At 48.6% G+C, this 15001-nt stretch overlaps 1 protein-coding gene across 2 annotated transcripts in view; it reads left to right on the forward strand.

Moving 5' to 3' along the window:
• LOC139776787 (uncharacterized) overlaps positions 1 to 14679 on the forward strand; it is a 105531-nt gene extending 90852 nt beyond the window's left edge. The window contains exons 1-7 of one of the 2 annotated variants that reach the window (XM_071713703.1): positions 2273 to 4702; positions 6290 to 6596; positions 9440 to 9976; positions 11563 to 11882; positions 12969 to 13304; positions 13555 to 13982; positions 14090 to 14679. In XM_071713703.1, the coding sequence (XP_071569804.1) occupies positions 4179 to 4702; positions 6290 to 6596; positions 9440 to 9976; positions 11563 to 11882; positions 12969 to 13304; positions 13555 to 13982; positions 14090 to 14343 (2706 nt within the window). In that variant the 5' untranslated portion in view covers positions 2273 to 4178 and the 3' untranslated portion in view covers positions 14344 to 14679. Of the gene's footprint in view, positions 1 to 2272; positions 4703 to 6289; positions 6597 to 9439; positions 9977 to 11562; positions 11883 to 12968; positions 13305 to 13554; positions 13983 to 14089 lie in introns of those variants that run through there. The other variant, XM_071713704.1, reaches the window with a different exon arrangement.
• Positions 14680 to 15001: the final 322 nt, after the last annotated feature.

Raw genomic sequence — 15001 nt, forward strand, 5'->3', positions numbered from 1 at the left:
CTTCGGTGGAACGAACTGTAAAGTTAATCGAATAATCCGCAATAAGACACGGTACATTAGCGCTCGCGGTGTCACTCGAGTATCGCCGTTCCTCTCTTATGAGTCTTATTTAATGCCAAGCGGCATTCTGCCGGCGGTTTTTGCGCGACCGCTGCCATCCATTGAGCGAAATCCTCGCCTCGCCTCGCCTCGCGTGTGACAGTTTTTGCGGTGAACTCCGCGAGGACGTGTTCTCGCCGATCGCACCTCCGGCGCGGAAAAATCTTAAGGTCTACCTTAAAGGACTGGATCCGGCCAGCGGAATACGGTCGGCTTCCTTCACGGAGGAGGCGTGTCGCGCACGTACGGATGAATCGCCATGTTACATCCCTCGACCATGTTACGAATGGACCCAATTACACATGGGCACAATCCAACGAGAACACTCGTGTTTTTCAACCGCGCGGTATTCGTAATGGACGTCTCTATTATGGATGGAGATTGAAACTAAGCTGCGATAATCCGGTGCGATTTCCGAGTCGATTAATGTCGTGGACAAAATATGACCTACTTTAAGCGTCGTTCAATCATTCGAGCATGTGAAAAATAGGCAAGATAACTACTTTGTTGTTTTAAGGAAAGCTTAATTCTCGCGTGAGAATATAAGAATGTACACGGTAAATAAGAGACGATAATACCGTAATGGACGTACGGTTCAGTGACAGCGTAAAGAAAGAATTAGCAAACAGTGAATGTAGTCAAGAGAATATTTGTGCTACACATTACCATAAACGTTCATTAATTTTTTTTAGCTATGACAGGCGAAAAACACTTTCGAAATTATCGACGAAGAGCACTTGCCATAAAATGTTATCTTTGTTCTTCGTGATTAATTCACTGATACTGTCTAAAAAGATATATATATAATTTTCCAAGGAATGGAGAGAAATATGAAATCAACGAGTACGCGCGGCTCATGTATTATACATCGTCTAATTAACATGTTAATTCAGAGATAGACTTATCTTAAGCGTGAAGGATGCGTATATGAGATGCTGTTGAAATAGGCAAGGCTTATGTAAAAGTAAGAGCTAATAACCTAACGGACATACACAAGAAATAGGATTTCCGATTTGGGTGGTCTGGCTTTTCAAGCTCTATCTCTGTTTGTTGATAACCCTATGAAAGGTACAGGTTACCGGCGATATCTGAACGGTGAACCGAAACGGAAGACCCTTCGAAATGTTAATTTGGATCTGTATCTAAATACGATCGACAAGAATTAGCATGCCTTTTACCGATCCTGATTTGACACCGATTTAGATAAAACAACTGTTTCGAAGTCCTTGAAGCTTAATTCCGTTTTTCTCTTGGAAATCGGGTAAAAAGGGTACTTGTGTATGTACATATTTGAAGATTTTTCGAGACAAGAATAAGCCGGGTTTATAAATGTGAAATCCACCTAAATGCAAAGTCGTATCCAAAGTGGATCTTACAGATTATGTATTTATTCCGTTCTCTTGCAGCACTTGCACTTTGCAAACCCCTTATTTAGAGATAAAAACTAAAGTCAAGAGTCTGGTTAAGTTATCAGTTGCATTTAGCACAGCAAGCAATTAGTCTTTTATCTTCTCTATGGGACGGGTCTTCTCATCTGCAGCAATTTAAGGATTATTAAATGCAACTAGCTCCCGCAGCATAGAAATGTTTCTCTTTATTTTCGTTTTTAGCCAGCTGGTGGTATACTTAATCGCGACGGAAGAGCGAACGAAATGTAGTCTCTCACATACAACGTAGAGAAACGCGGCATACCTCTTAGAACGACGTCGTAGCAGAAGTAGCAAAAGTTGTTCCTCGCCGAGAACAGAACGAAACAGAACGGAGTAGAGCAGAGCGGAGCAAAGCAGAGCGTCCTCGGTTCGCCCGCTCGGGGGCCCGAGGCCCGTCGCGGGGCACGCATACGCGGAACCGGGCCCCGCGTATTCCGACGGTGAGGCCCACGGCGAGAGGCGTCGGGCCCCGACACGCCGCACGTATTAGAAACGAATATAAATATATCGAGAGGAGCGAGAGACAGAAAGAGAAGGAGACTCCCCGGCGAGGAGGGGAGTTCGCGCGCGTATTGGTAAAGTTACACGCACCGACGCGACTCTCGCACGCTCGCTCGCTCGTTCCTCCTTCCTCGCGCGGGGCCGGCACTCGCTTGCGGGCCCCGGCCTGTCCCCCTCTCGCCCCGTGTCCCGCATACACGGGGGCCCGCTGAGTCCCAGAGTATGTTCAGTGTCCGCTCGGCCGCAGCACGCCCCGTGCCGGTAGAACGAAGGACGAGGACGCCGCCTCTCGAAGGTTTTAATGCGCGTCGCGTCGCGCCGCGCGTTAATCGCATTCCCTTGTGTTTTTCGCGATCGCGATCGATCGTCGTGAAGTTTCCGCGCGAGTGTCGCAGTTGAAAACGCACGCGGACGACTTGCAACGACCACACTCCGAGAAGTACTCCGGAAAATGGTGTGCCTTTCCATGACGCGTGGACCGTTCGATCAACAGCCACGAATGATCGTTCATCATTCCGCGTGACACACGCGAATTGTCCGCGGCTGTCATCCGCGCACGCGAGTTTCCGCGCATCCGCCGCGATCGGGTCCCGAGAGGGACGCGAGTTCGAGATCATGTATCTCGGGTGCCGGCCGATCGACCGACTGTCTTTGTACCGCGCGATAGGTGTCGCGTATTAAAACGTTAATCCGTGCTGTACTACCGGTTATACGTACAGATTGGTTCTCATCCCTCCGACCCACCCTCTCTCTCTTTCTCCCTGGCTCTCTGTCTCTCTCTTTCTGTTTCTCTCTATCTATCTTACTTTTTCTTTATCTTTCACGATCCTTCCCTCTCGCGCGCCTCGCCTCCTACGGCGACTGCTTTCGCCGGAGCGCACTCGATCTTCTCCCTTTCCTTGTTCTCTCTCCGATCCGTCCCCCGCTCCCTCTTCTTCCCTCACCGCTGCTATCTCTGTTGCCCTTGTTGCGCGAGACCGAGGTCGAGTCGCGGGTTGCGGGTTCGCTCGCGTTTCGCGAGCGCGCGTGCCAATCGAGAGATGGTGTACGGGCGGCGCGATGAGCCCGATCCTGCCGGTGGCGAGACGTTCGCGAGACGACGACGACGACGATACGGTGCCGCGGCACCACGCGATTGAACCCTCTATTCTTGCGTCCGCTCCGTCCAACACGAGGCGACTCAATCGCGACGCGAGACGCCTCTATTCCGTAAGACGGGCGTCTCTATTCCGACGGGGTATCTCCGTGGGACAAAACAGCGACAGCATCTCCCGAATTTTCTCATTTCCTCCCTACGTCCGTTCCGCATCGATGCGAGGAGAATGACGCGCGCGGTGTACAGCGATGAATCCCGACGCGATGTTGCTGCGAACGCGGGCGTCGTTGACATCTCGAGATAATGGAGAAAACTGCAACGGAAGGTGCGTCGGCGAACAGATCAGGCGGTCTTTGTGATGACTGACAAGAACGCATTCGAGGGAAGCGAAAAGGAACGTGGCGAGGAAACTTAAAGTCTCGAATATCGTGATGACGTCTTGATGACCGATCGTCTATCGATCAGCTAACAAAGTTGACGTCAAGGAAAAAATATTGAGAGATAAGCTGAAACGTATAACTCATCAGCTCCCCCAAGAAGACTCCGACTAGAGCGAATATATCCGCAAAAACTCTGTTTGCGACGGGCAAACGCCTCTTCGACGAGCCATTATTTCTAAGAAAGCCGGAAAGTCGGGCTCCAGACGCAATCAAGAGCGTATACCACGAGGAGGCATTTAATACGCTTACACTCGCAGAAGGGTTTCTACGTGGAAGCACACAAAAACCCCGGTGTGTCTCGAGTGCCCCGAAGCGTCGCCTTATTAGCTTTTGCGAGAGGACGAGCGGCGGTGGTCGCGAAAAGGGACATAATATACCGAGGGGCGAAGAGGAAGGAAGAAGAGAGAACCCCGCCGGCGTTCTCTAGATTAGAAGGTCTCGGCCACGGCGATTATTACCGTCCGGGCCGGGGTTACGCCGTGTAGCACACAGAGGAAGAAACCGCCCGGTGGAAATCGATCTTAACGACCACCGTCCTCGTCGGTCGTCGGTCCGGATGTGGTTGCTGTTGCTCGCCCGTCGCGTTCCGCCGTTCATCGCGCAAGAAGAAGCATGTCGAGCTTGGCGCGGAGAAGACGCACGGCGGTGCTCGGCTCGAAGCGATGGTGGCAAGGCGGATGCTGGGCCACCAGGAGCCATCAGGAGGCGTACCTGCGAAAGCTCTACGGGAGAAAGAACAACCAAGACGCCAGAAATAGTGGCGGTCAGAATGACGAGGACGCCGCGGCGCGTTCCGCCGGCATCGACGCGCCCTGGACAACGCCCGGTGTTTACGATTTACCGACCATCACCGACGCCGAGCATCACTACCTCGATGCGTTTCTGAGAAATCGCGAGAATGGCGTGACCGGCAATGACGATGACGTCGATGACGTCGTCGCCGCGATGGTCGGCTGTCCGGCGTTGGCGACATCGCACGCGAGCCCGACGGAGAAGTGCGTGGAGTTCCTGAAGGGCGCCCATCACGACGACGGGACCAGTTTCGGTCGCCGTGCCGCGGGAGACGCGGAATGCGGCCGCGTAGCTGACTGCGGTTCAGTGCATTCGGGTTACGATGCGGCCGCCGGTTGTTCGGAGTAAGTTGTTGCTGCCGCTGACAGAGAGGAATGAGTTTTTCAACCTTTCGACATTTTTTTCTTGGACGTAAAATTTTCGTTTACGATTCAAGGAGGCCAGAAAGGAATTAGTTACAAAAATATACTGTGAAAAAATATGGAGCGTTTATTTTGAAATCTAGGTGAAAAAATTGTGCGTGTGTGTACGTTGGGTGTGTGAAATATTTCTGGATAAAAATCCGAATTTCTTAACATATATATATTAAAGCCTTTCGAAATTATGCTAGTGAAAATTAAGAACTTTTGACAAATTTTACATTTTAAAAAGTCATATTTTATTCTATATCTAATTTTCCACGTATATTTCCACAAGTTTGATTTAAATTGCAAAGTGATTTTCCAGGTATTTAATATTACAAGTTATAAATGTATGAGGAAACGTAGAGTCACATTCTGCTAAATAATATATTACAGAGTTACGCTGTTATTGGAGCGATATCACACGATCACATATTCGTAGAAATTAGATTTAACGAGCCAAGAATTTAACGATGCGAAGATTTCGAGATGTAAAAATCAAATACCGTGCGACTGAACATATTATCAAGTTTTTTTTATACTTTCACATAGGCTTATCTAGAACGGAATTTCCCATTTAACAGCCTTAACATCCTCGACGTTGGTCGCAAACGGCGTATTTACACAGCCCACAGCGGAGAATCTGTATTAATCAGGAATCGTTACTCGCGGTTGTACGGTGGAAGACATCCTCGCATGAACGTTTCGATAGCTTTGCGCTCGCTGATGCAGAACATGTGGAACAGCACGTGCGATTTCCGTACCTATCACGCTCGCGGAGCGGAGAATTTTAGATTGAAACGTACTGATTTATTCAAGCGAGGAACCAGGCGCTGTTGGCGGTTAGATGATGATAATTCATTGTTCGTTCTATTTCGTCGTGTACCTATCATGTTCTATTTCTCTCGTTACTACGTCCCCAATTTCCCTCTTATATCTTTACGTGACGCGCACTAGTATGTGCAGAAATATTTATAGATTAAGCAGAATTTCCGGATATTGTGTTGGATATATTTTGGACCTACAGTTCTACATTCCAGAATTCTAGGCTACCCTAACCCAGGTAGATTTTACAGAATTTAGGTCTGTAATTAGGTTAGATTCCAGGCTTTAATAATAGGAAGATCCTAAATTAGTAGGTGCGTAATTTAATTCAGGGAAACATGAACGTAGAAAACACAATTGCGCTCCTCAAAGATTGCTCCCGTGAGAATCTTTTTACGTCTATCTTGAGATCTTGACACGTACATCGTAGATTTATTATATTTAGCATATATTTTTATCTTCTTTCCCATTAGACAATGTGGTGTTACGAAAAATTTATTCGACTAGGTAATGCGACGCGGATGCAATAGCAATTACGACACAGACAACAGATATTGGCCATAACAATATTAGAATGGCTCTTTAAAAAAATTAAGAGGAGTGTTTTAATCTCTGTCACGTATGATATGGCAACGCAATTAAAAAAAATATGTGATATTAATGAAATAACCATTATTCTTATGAATATATATTTTTTTCTTACAGGAAAGTGTGCAGGAGCTGCAGGTGCCCGCGGGAGGAGCACCAGAGGGCTTCGACGGAGGCGGGCGGTCCCTCGGGACTCGGCCTGGGCCCGGGCCCGCCGATGGCGATGGCCATGGCCTTCCCAAGCGGCGTCGGGGGCGCGCCTCACCAGGAGCCGTTCAAGAGCCCGGTGCAAGCTGCGCCGGCCGGCCTGGCGCTGCAGGAGGCTCTGATGCAGCATCACCAGAGGCACTCGCAGAGCGACGACGACAGCGGCTGTGCGCTCGAGGAGTACACGTGGGTGCCACCTGGGCTGAGGCCCGACCAGGTAAAATGAAATATACACAACATTTATTTCATCTCGAGAGATAATAAAATCCTGTGGGCATCGAGCGTCGTCGACAATCTCTCAAAAACACCAACGAGCGTATACGTGCGATAATGTTTCAGAAAAAGTCGGTGATTAAAATAATGAGGCGGAGTAAATCGGGTAACCAGAGGGCAAAAATGTTTACATGCCTTTATACTTTATGAAATAATAGAGATCAATTAATACGCTGTTGAGATAGGAGAGAAAGAAAGGAGACGGAGGCCTCTCCGCCGCGCGCCATCACGTATGTAATGCGAGGGTGTCCCCGGCGATTCGTCTCGCCGGGGACCAGTGACCGCGACAGCGGGCCCCCAGATCGCCGAAGCGATTACCATCGTGAACGACGACGGCGCAGTGAGTCATCAGGCCGCGCGCCGGTGAAAGCTCTCGCTGGGTATAACGATGATAAAGCGTAATCGGAGGGTTCACCCGAAAAAGGGCATCAAAGAAGAGAATGCAGAAGATACAAAATGTATTAACTGTGTGGTTGTACCCTTTTGGATCTCCCCTTTCGAGAGATTCCATTCTTAAAAAAGGAACATCCTTGGATCACGCTGCCGTGTAACGCGATGAAAGAAGCTTTAGCGAACTTCTTTGAATTCCTTCAAAATAATTTTGTAATTATCAATACCTTGAAAAACTATCTCGTTGCTCTTTCTTTTTCTCATATTTCTCTAACACATCTATGATCCTCTCGTACACCGGAATGTTCTGCGTCGCGAAATATCAAAAACGAAATCATTTTACTTAATTAAACGCACGATGTTGCGTAAAATCGGATAACGCCACGTTAGATTCCTCCTCCGCCGAAAGAGGTAACTAACGCATTCGTCGTCCATTAATTGGTTTACGCGCGAGCGTCGGCACGGCGCGGAATAGAGTCCTCTTTCTCCCTCTCGGCGATGGGTGGCTGGCTTTTGCGCGCCGCGCGCGAACATCGTCGTTTATTTCGCGACTCCGCGGTGCGGTGCGTGCAAATCCGCTTCTCTTTCTCCTCCTCCTCTTCTTCTTCTCTTTCTCCTCCGCCTCCGTCTTCCCGCTTTAGCTCCTCGTTCTAGCGGCGTCCGTCCGCGCGCGTTTTCTTTACTCACTTTAAGTGTCATTACGTCTAACGCGCATTATATATTATGACTCGGCGTTCTCGGCGAGGGGACGGTAATCCCGCGCAACAAGCTTTTCGCGCTCTTAAGCCCATCCCCCCCTCGCACGACGATGCCGTCAATTCGCGTTTTCGCGCGAAGATCTCGAGTGTATCTGAAAGCACAACAATTCGCGCGGCAATTCGCGAAGATTTTGCATTTATAATAAGCGACAGCAAGCAATATCTGCAATCTTTATGCGAATCAGAAGATACCGATATCTTCTTAGAATCGGTAACCCCTTTGATATCTTTGAAATCTTGTTTTCTGAGTTTTATGTTGAACTTTGCGATATAGTTTTAATGTTTTTTCTTAATATAATGCGCATAATAATTTAAAAGAGAAAGAAATATATTTTCTTTGTAGTTCTATCTTTTTATTTTTACTGATTTATAGCTCAAAAATTATTAATATCTCAAGTCAAGTTTCTGATAACAAAAGAAACTTTATATTTTATAGAGGATGGCATTGTATGTCCGCTCACCGTCAAAATGTTCACTTGCAAATATTCCTATATGTGTATCTACTGTCCCATATATTTTATTGCGTCATTTTGTTATTAACTTATAACTTATTTTGATCCTTTTCCCGAGGGAGATGTCTTGGGCGACGTCTCGAGGATGGTATAAACAATATGAGCATACGCAAGACCCACGCGCGCGGCGCGAAGTGTTTAATAGCATGCGCGGGGTCGACGACGCTATTGCCACTCATAAACGGACGCGAGTCGTTACGGGGAGAAATTTACCGCTAGATTGTGCAGAAACTCGATTACGCGCAAATTCCAATGGCCATCGAGCGCGCGCGGTTTCGCTCTCCAGGGCGATATTCTTATGGAAATACCCACGTTGACACGAAGTCCTGACGCGGGACCAGCCCGTCGTAAGAATATACGCTCGAAATAAAACTACGCGTACCCTTTTATCCCCGCGTGCCTTCCCTACTCGCCTTTATCGTCGGCTCCGCCGCAGCAGGTTTCCATCCCGGTAGTATAAACGCGCGCGCGTCAGTGTTTTCCTTCGTCTCTTCGGTATGTTGACAGTGCCCATCCCGATACTTATCTAAATTTGCGACGGTCAGGGCGAGTTTCAACGACCATCGGTTAACGTCAGCTGCAGTTGACACTAAATTCTTTCCCTCATCTATATATATCATATATCCGGTGTGATGCGATCTATAAAGAGACAGGGAGTCAGCTGAACTATTAGTTGGAGTCTGTTGCGCGATTTCGCTTGTCAGTTAATAATCGACGATGTAATGCACGTGTCGTATATATATCACCGGCCTTCAATAAGGATTTCTCTACATGGGCAAACGGGTCCTGTAATTTTTGTTCCCGCTTAAGCTTGAAAAATGTTAATTTCTTTTTTTTGGAACTCTTGTACGACCACGTCGCGAACACGTGCGTCGGTATTCCGCGAGCCGTTAAGAGGAGATAGCATGCTTCAAATACAAAGTCCCACGCTCGATGTAAAGTAACTATAGGTCGTCGCCTCGTGCAATTTTCACGATAGGCTCGCATTATCGTTCGCACTTGGCCCGCCCCAACATTAGGGTTTACGGTACACGAGGCTCTCGGTTGCGAGCACACGCACGCTCCGTCCCCTAGCTCGAGACTCCAATCCACTCCAATCTCAATTCACGGGTCTCTGTTTTTCGCAGGTGCATCTGTACTTCAGCGCGCTGCCGGAGGACAAGATCCCGTACGCGGGCAGTGCCGGCGAGCGGGAGCGGGTGAAGCAGCTGCTGCAGCAGCTACCGCCGCACGACAATGAGGCGCGTTACTGCAGCGGCCTGACCGAGGAGGAGAAGCGCGAGCTACGGGTGTTCGCGGCGCAGCGGAAACGCGAGGCCCTCGGCCGCGGGCACGCGAGCCAGCTCGAGCGGCCGCACGGCGCCGGATGCCGCGAGTGCGGCCGCGCGATCGCGGCCGGCGAGATGGCCGTGGCGGCGAGCCGCGCGGGCCCAGCCGCCCTCTGGCATCCCGCCTGCTTCGTCTGCTGCGTGTGCCGTCAGCTCCTGGTGGACCTCATCTACTTCTGGCGGGACGGCAGGCTATACTGCGGCCGTCACCACGCCGAAACCCTCAAGCCGCGTTGCTGCGCCTGCGACGAGATTATCCTCGCCGACGAGTGCACCGAGGCCGAGGGGAGAGCGTGGCATATGCGTCACTTTGCTTGCCTCGAGTGCGACCGACAGGTAAGAATACAGGATAGATATGACGACGATGACTGTTCTTATTTCGCGGTCACATTATGTTTTCCTTATATCAGGGTTTAAAGCCTGCAGAGAGATGTTTCTTGAGAAAGAAGGAACTAGTAGGCTAAATAAATAAGAAACAATTTTTCTAAAATGGAGAACTTGAATTATTCAAAACTGTAATTTTCAGAATTATGAGGCTGCTATATATTTATAGATAGATATAGTTATATATCTATTATTAAATTTGTTACGGGTTGACGAATGAAGATATTCGCGCTTACATACACGGGGACATGCAGCATAACGGCGTAAGTTCTCTCCCCGTTTGGAGACTGGTCGCGACAGCAATGATGGGATCGGGTTTATAAATATATAAATGTAGAATATCAGATTTTTCATAAGACGATTCCCCTCCGTGCCGCGGCGAGTCGTTTCGATCTAACGGTATATCCCGGCGCGATCCCGCCGCGCTACATCGGAAACGCGCGCCGCCACGCCGCCGAGTTAATGATTACGTCGCTATCGAATTTACAGCTGCGTAGCAATTCATAATCCCGCGCCAGCTGACTCTATCTCCAGATACGTCTTCCGACTTAGATATCGTCGCTCGCGAGAGAGGCACAGAAGCAAGCGCCCGCTTTCCGCCTTGCCCGCAACCGGTCGCGTTTGGCTTCGGGTGTGAACTTGTAAATGCATTCATCACGCGCGCGGAGGAAACCTGGGAAAAATACAGAGCGAGAGAGAGAAAGAGGGAAGACGGAGGAGATTCTTATTTAAATTTACTCGACGCAATTTACTAAGTGATGATATAAGAGTTATTCTCTCCGGTTGAGAGTGCGGGATAACGTGGTATCTATATCGCGAACGTACGCGAGAAGCGAGAACTCTAAGAACCTAACGCTTTATCTGATCGCCGTCGTATGTAGAATACATGCTCCAGTGAATAACCGGTCACCGGCGTAACGCCATTATCACCGAAGCTATATGCTTACTTCTCCGCGCCGAGATAAGACAACTATGTTCTCTTGTGCTTGAGGAATGCGCTACCGTTTCTCGATATGATGTATATTTACATACATTCTTCCTTCTTACTAAAATCTATTTACTTTTAAAATCGACAACCTGCCAAAGTTTCAAACCTTCTCTCGTTAGAGAATAAGATATGACATGTATGAAAGATTTATTTATTTATAAAAAAGTGATGTATGTATTTCATTCTTTGTTCTTCACTCTAATCGCACGCGTTGTTCATATACGGTACAGTCTTTCATTTTTCAAGTTTCATCTTTCATATGACTTCCGTTCGTCTAAACGAGCGTTTCGTTGAAGATGAAATACATCCGTTCATCTCTCAAGATGACTCCAGACCAAACAAGCAAAGATGAACGAACGTTTATCAAACGTGGCGAGCGCTTCTCTTTAACGTAAAAATGATGCAACATATTTGTCAATGCACTCGTTTGTACTTGCAGCGCCAGATCCGCTCGTTCGCGTCCGCGCTCCCCGCTTGGTCTGGTCCCACCTTCGCGGATGGCAATCGTAAATACATAATACAGAGCGCGCGCATCTTCCTCTGTTCGCAGCTCGGCGGTCAGCGGTACGTGATGCGGGAGGGCCGGCCGTACTGTCTCAGGTGCTTCGACGCGTCCTTCGCCGAGTACTGCGACAGCTGCGGCGAGCCGATCGGCGTCGACCAGGGCCAAATGTCGCACGAGGGTCAACACTGGCACGCGACCGAGGCCTGCTTCTGCTGCGCCACTTGCCGCACCTCCCTCCTGGGCCGGCCGTTCTTGCCGCGACGTGGTGCCATTTACTGCAGCATAGCGTGCAGCAAGGGGGAACCGCCGACGACACCGAGCGACTCCTCCGCCGGGCCGCCGCAACCCCCGCCGTCCTTCCTCAGGTACTGTGCTCTCCGCGCGTACTCTCTCGCATACCTCCTCGCCTCGCGGCGGGGTCACGGGGGTTGCTTTCATTGTCCCCGCTGCCGAGAGAGAGAAAGAGAGACTGGGGGAAAAGGGGGTTCGCGCGCGGATCTGTTCGCAAAAATTATAGCCGCCGGGGAACGTCCCGCGATTACGCGCGAGTCCGCGAGCTCGTGCGCCATTCCCAAGTTCGCGAGTTGCGCGCCGAGAAATTATTACGGCGGTGATAAATTTTACTAATGTAGCCGGTTTCACCGTCTAACTTGTTTCACTTTGGAAGCAGAACTTGCGGGAGAATCGTTGAAACTGAGATTAAAGTTTGTCGGCATATTAGTGAAGTAGATTGCTAGTCTTACGTTCTGTTCGGACGATTAGGACAGACATTATGATAATTAAGAGATAATCGTTGAATCGTTTGTCAATCATCTTTGATATGCGTTTAAAATATTTTAATTTTATTATATAAGTAGCAGAAAATTACTTAGGGTTTATATAGATTGTTATTTTAAACGGGGTATATACATATTTGATAGACGATACTCGAGTTGGCATATATTATCGCTAACGCAATCAGCGAAGCATTGAAGCCACTTTGGATCATATGCTTAAAGACATGTTAATGTGCCACTTATAGAGCGACGCCTTTCGTTGAATGTAAATTCGGCTTATACATAACGACCTCGTTTCGGAGGCGTGCACAAGGAGGGCCAAATGTCGCATTTAAATTTTATTACGCTTCTAATTGTCGCGAATTTTTAGCATGCCGCGAATGTGGATATAATTTAAATCTGGAATGAGAAATAATTAGAGGCGTTGCAACATGACCGTCTGGCGAAATGAGATAAAAATTTTAGTAATTTTTATCCCTGTTAAACTGCGTATTATAATTAAATAAAATGTGAACGAGATGGAATATTAAGGGATAAGTTATTATAATTAAATATCTTCATATCGAGATATATAATAGGAATCGAAATCATATTTTTGATTATATATTAAATATCACCATTTATATAAAATATCTCTTTAACAAATTATATGATAAAATCTAATATATTATCTAGGAGCAGTAGGAGGCAGACGGTGACCACGAGTGAGGGTTCGTCGAGCCCACCCCCTCCGCCACCACCTCCGCTTCCTCCAGGCTCGAGGCACACCCTCGGATCTCCTAGGAACTCGCCTCGGATGACCAGAAGGCATCAACAAATATCCGCTTCCTTGGCGACGACGCCCACTCAGAGTACCCAGAACGCCCTGAGTCCCGAATTCGGTGCGGAAGGACTTCCTTCCAGCGGTTCTAGGCCCAGCGGCCTCGACAGGGTACTTTTGGAGCGAAACCTTGAGAGACTGTTGCAGGAACGAGGCTCTCATCCTGAAGAAAACTGCAGCGAGTTGGGAAGGTACGATACTTTACGACGTTACGAAAACTCGAGCCAACGATCTAAGTTCGAGTACTATTATCTATTTTTCTAAGTGAGATTTGAATAGTACAGTACAGCGTTCGGACTAAAATTTTAAAACGCCGAATATAAGTAACAGGAGGATCTAAAGATGAGATATAGCCAGACCTAAGATTTGCAAATACAATATAATATTTTTCACTTTTATTCAAGAAATGCATTAACATTGCAAATCACAATTACATTGCAGGCTGATGCAAGCGCGGGATCGAGAACCCCTGAGATGCATCCAGAATTGCACACCCTCCCACGCGTCGAGCATGCCGGAATTGCCGCCACCCCCGCGACCGTCGTCGGGAGCGTCGGCGTCGGTGTCAACATCGACCGCCGGCGCGGCGTCTGCCGGCGTACTGACGCAAGAGCCGGCGACGTCGCCGGTCAATCCCGGGATTGGGGTTGGAGCCAGCCAGACGGATCCGCCGACGCCGACGTCGCGACGCGTGCGATTCCAGGGGGATCTAGATGTCAACGATCACGGCGCGACGTCGCGCATCCCTCTCTCACCGACGAACGATCGGAACTCGTCATCGTCGCCCTCGCCCACGTCACTGTCGAGATCAAACGTCACTCGATCGAGAAGTCTGCAACCCGACGAGGTCGCCAGCACGTCAACTTGGGGTACGTAAAGTCCTTAAATTTTAAAAAATTTAATGGATTCATATATTTATTTTAAAGTCTATAGCTGAGAAAGCGCTATTCTCATTTACTAAAACATATCTTTGCAGGAACGGCAGGTACGTCCAGGTCAAGGATGGACGGCGAGGATGACGACGCCGAGAGCTGTTGCTCGACGTGCAGCTCGTCCAGCAGCTCGGACGAGGCCGCGGCTTACGCGCTGCCACCACGACGAGCTTACGGCGGCGTCCGGATCTCTTACGTGCCGAACGACGCGGTGGCGTGCGCGCGGAAACGCGCGCCCGCGTCCTCGTCGTCGTCGAATCAGGCACCGAGGGACGCCGAAAAATGCGTCATATCTTGATAACTCCTTCGGTACTCTACGTGTTTCGATGTCGTTCCGTCGTTATGATAATTAGAGGGAAAAACGACGTGTGAGAAAGAGTTCCTACAAAGTGGACGCACTTTTTGATATCTTTCGAAGCGTCGTCGACGCCTGCGGCATCGCAGCACGTCTCGCACGCACGCGAAGCACATGGACGTGAAAATAATACTCATTTTATTTCTGTAAATATTGTGAGCTCTCTTCCGGGACACGCGATCGCCGGCGCGCCGCCACGAACCAGCGAGCGCGCCCGTCCCTCTATTTTTAATACCCCATTAATGTATTTGATAATAATAACGATGACAATGATAATAATCTCGTGTGTCTTGCTGTTATTGACGCTTTACCCACTGCGAAACGAAAGTACGACGAAAGTATGCGCTATTATTGAGTATCGCTCACTCTTTCCCTGCGATCAGCCATTCGCGTGCAAGGACCGAAGCTGTTTAACGTGAGTATACCTTATTATACGGCATTATCTTCTCACAGCTATATTCGATTGTTTATCGTTTACCTATGCGATGATGCGATAATCGTTCTCGTTAAGGATCATTTCCGTAAACGGTGAAAATCCTAAAGCAACGTGATTGTTACGAACGATAAACTGCAACGTAAAATAGTCATTATACTGTTTATT

This window comes from Temnothorax nylanderi, unplaced genomic scaffold (assembly GCF_030848795.1).
Source record: "Temnothorax nylanderi isolate EJ_2023f unplaced genomic scaffold, tnyl_v1.0 TNYL_tig0129_pilon, whole genome shotgun sequence".
Taxonomy (NCBI): Eukaryota; Metazoa; Arthropoda; class Insecta; order Hymenoptera; family Formicidae; genus Temnothorax; species Temnothorax nylanderi.